Source organism: Tauraco erythrolophus, chromosome 18, assembly GCF_009769465.1.
Source record: "Tauraco erythrolophus isolate bTauEry1 chromosome 18, bTauEry1.pri, whole genome shotgun sequence".
In the NCBI taxonomy this organism is placed as follows: Eukaryota; Metazoa; Chordata; class Aves; order Musophagiformes; family Musophagidae; genus Tauraco; species Tauraco erythrolophus.
The window spans coordinates 16,044,422-16,047,643 of record NC_141482.1 but is presented as its reverse complement, the minus strand read 5'-3'; the positions used below and the strand labels follow the sequence as shown (position 1 = coordinate 16,047,643).

At 64.1% G+C, this 3,222-nt stretch overlaps 1 protein-coding gene across 1 annotated transcript; it reads left to right on the top strand.

The window, feature by feature from the left end:
* The first annotated feature begins 467 nt into the window (after positions 1 to 467).
* Positions 468 to 2,840, top strand: C18H20orf204 (chromosome 18 C20orf204 homolog). The gene is made up of 5 exons (XM_086623168.1): positions 468 to 473; positions 1,016 to 1,150; positions 1,394 to 1,456; positions 1,575 to 1,727; positions 2,685 to 2,840. Exons 1-5 carry the CDS (start codon positions 468 to 470, stop codon positions 2,838 to 2,840), a joined length of 513 nt encoding a protein of 170 aa, XP_086479294.1.
* Positions 2,841 to 3,222: the final 382 nt, after the last annotated feature.

The window sequence follows — 3,222 nt, the reverse complement described above, 5'->3', positions numbered from 1 at the left end:
AGATGATAAAAACGCCTCAGTGGCAGGATGGGGCCCCAGTGCCGTGCCATCGCAGCGATGCAGGGGCGAAGAGAGCTGTCAGGCTCCTTTCCTGGCAGATGCTGTGTGTGTATCCGGCTTCCCATCCTCGCCCCGCTGCCGTGGGGCTGCTCGAATATCCCCGGTCACCTGAGGTTGCGCTGGCTTTCCTTCAAAGCCCTGGGACTCATCCCTCGGAGGGTCCGGCCGCCCCCTCCTCGTGCTCCCCCGCCAGCTCGGATGTCAGCGCTTGGGTTTCCCCGCTCTGCCGGGGCCAGCTCGGGGCTGCCGGGAAGGCTTGGAGCCGGGAGGCTCGGAAGCAGCTGGGATGTGCTGGCGAGAGCAGGCACTTGTGCTGCTTCTATCTGGTTCTGGCGTGAGGGCAGCTGAGCCTGGGACAAGTGGGAGCTGGAAAAACGCTGCATAAGTGCGTCTGTGCTGCGGGGTTCATGGAGGTGCGGGGAGCATCCCTCCGAGGGTGCCCGGGAGCGTTCGCGTCGAGGCGTGCAGGTTTGCTGGCAGGGAACCAGGCAGCTCCCGGCCTCCAGCTCCTTTCCAAAGGGCAGGGCGCGTCCCTTTCTGCTCCAATTGATTTTTTGATGGTTGAGGGTCCAGCCTTGAAATGCTGCAAGCTGGGGAGCTACTGAGGACCCTGCTGGGGCAGAGAGCTTGGGGACAGACCCTACAAAGGTCCCTGCCACCTCTGTGCCAAGTACCTGGCTGTTGGCACTGGAGAGAGCTCGGGATGTGCCATGGGGCAGCGCTGCCAGGACTGGAGCCGGAGCAGTTTCTCAAGGGCTTTGCTCCAACAGGAGATGGTTTGGCTGGGAGGATTCCTCTGGGACAGGACACAGCTGAGCCCCCTCCTGCACGTCCCTCCTGCACAGGGGGTCAGGTCCTATGGGGGCTTGTGGCGAGGGGCTGAAGGCAGAGCCCTGAGCATCCCTTCATCCCTGGCTCCCCGCCCTCGGCTGACACCGAGCCCTTCCCTGCGCAGCTTCTCCCGCGGGCGCTCTCCTGCGCTGTTCTGCTCCTCCTGCTCGTCGCCGTGCTGAGCCGAGGGAAGAGGTGCAGCATCGCCAAAATCCTCCGGCAGTACCGCGCTGTCATCTTCCACGAGATCCAGAACCTGGTGAGCGGGGTGGGGGTCTGCCCGGGGCCTCAGCCCCTGCCTCTGGGGGATGCTGCCGAGCTGGATGCGGCCCCGCTGCGGACAGTGGGTGAGGAGGGATGAGCATGGAAAGCTTAGTGTGGGATTGGCTGCTTTGCCGGCGTTTCTGGGAAGAGCGCTGTGTTTAAGTGAAGGGTTCCTGCCCCGCGTGGGAGGCACAGATGCTTCGAGATGCCTGATCTTCTCCTTCATTTATTTCTCCAGAAAAACCTGAGTGGGTCGGAGGACAGGAGCAGGAGGGCTGGGCCGGCTTGTCGTTCAGACAAGGTGAGCACCAAGGGACCCAGGGCTGGGGCATCGTGTGGGCTGAGCCCCTGGCAGAGCCCCCGGCAGAGCCGTCGAGCCCCCCTCCTCGCCCGGGGCCACGTGCCTCTCTCCTCTCCAGGACCAGAAGATCCTGCTCTCCATCTACAACATCAGCATGTCCCTGCGGGAGGTGGCGGCCGGCACCCTGCGCGGCCCCGAGGAGCTGGCAGTGCGGAAGGTGACCAGGAACACTGACTTCGTGCTCAGGGAGAACTGCAGGAAAATCAGCAAGGTGGGAGCCCTGCCCCTTCCCGGTCACCCCAGTGGCTCCCAGTTCCCCAGCATGGGGGCTGCCGGCATCGCCTGCCCTGTGTGAGCTCTCCTGGCTCTGTACCGGGAGTGTCCAGGCTCTGCCCACAGCATCCCGGGGGAATATGTGGCTGGGGGATGCTGACAGCGTATCCCGGTGAGCTTTAAACTGGCCAGGGAGGGACGTCCGACTGTGGCAGCATGGGACAAGCTGGTGGGGTTTTACCACCAGCTCCCAAGCGGATTTGTCCGCCCGTGCCACGATGCCATGGCTGATGGGAACACAGAACCCTGTCCTGGTGGGATGCTCACCCAGTGCGTGGGTGCGCCCAGTCCTGCTCTTGTGCCTGGGTGCTCGTAGGTGGGAACTGGGATTTCTCCCCAAAGGACTGGTCTGGGCTCCCCCGGCATCCCCGGTGCTCTGCTGGGGAAACCCTGGTGGGAGGATCCCCTGTGGCAGCCACCAGAGACTCATTAACTAGCGGGGAAACCCCAGGGCAGCGACGCGCCGGCTCCCCAGCTCTGCCTGGCTCTGGCACGGTGCTGGGGTCATCCTCCCTGCCAGCACCGGGGAAATCAGCTGGGGCTCACCCAGCCTGGGGGTTTGCCGGTGGCAGACGGAGGTGCTGCTGGTCTGGTAAGCCGCCTACAGATCCACCCTGGCCATCTGCCTTGCCTGTGGATGTGCCGTGGGGTGGATGATGCCAGTTCAGAGGGTCTGTCGAGCTCCAGGGACCCCTGGGGACCTGAGAACCCGTCCTCACTGTGGCCACGGACGGTTTGGCCACCCCAACCTGTGACTTTGCCCACACGAACCCCATGCGTGTGGGGTGTGGTGTTCCAGGTGCACCCGTGGTGCAGGGACGGTGGCTTTTGTCCCCATTGACTAATACCTGCGTGGTGGGGGGGGGGTTCTGCTCCCTCCACATGCTGACCGCAGAGCCCGCCGCGCATCCCGGCACAGCCTCGGCGCGGGGGCCCTGGCCACAGGAGGAAGCAGCTGCGGGAGATCAGGAGGAAGGCGGAGAGGCTGGCGACCTGCTGGGAGAAGCTCTACGCCCTGCACGCACCCCGCCATGCCCCGTGGGACTTGTAGGGATGCCCTCGCCGCATGCCGGAGGGATGCAGAGCTCTGGCACCGTGGCTGCCGTCGTCTTGTTTGGAAACCTGGGGAAAATTCAACCCTGAAGGCAGCGGAGTTGCTACCGGCGGGTGCCCAAGTTGAATTCGTCCTCCTGTTTCAAGCAGTGCCCGGGGACCAACGCCATCACACGCGGTGGGGGCTGGCAGGTCGGTTTGCCGTGGGGTGGCTGCGGCAAGAAACTGCAACACCAGAAACGTGGGGGAGAAGAAAGGGAAGAGCTGAGAAAAGGAGGTGAGGTGTTGGATTTCTGCCATGCTCCTGGCCCTCCATCACCTGCTGCTTTCTTGGGGACAACGGTTGCTTTTTGGGGCAGAAAATGAGCCCACGGCTTGGT

Coding starts and splice junctions, on each gene's coding strand:
- C18H20orf204 (XM_086623168.1), top strand. Junction 1,151..1,393: donor TCCACGAGATCCAGAACCTG/GTGAGCGGGGTG, acceptor TTATTTCTCCAG/AAAAACCTGAGTGGGTCGGA. Junction 1,728..2,684: donor ACTGCAGGAAAATCAGCAAG/GTGGGAGCCCTG, acceptor TGCTGACCGCAG/AGCCCGCCGCGCATCCCGGC.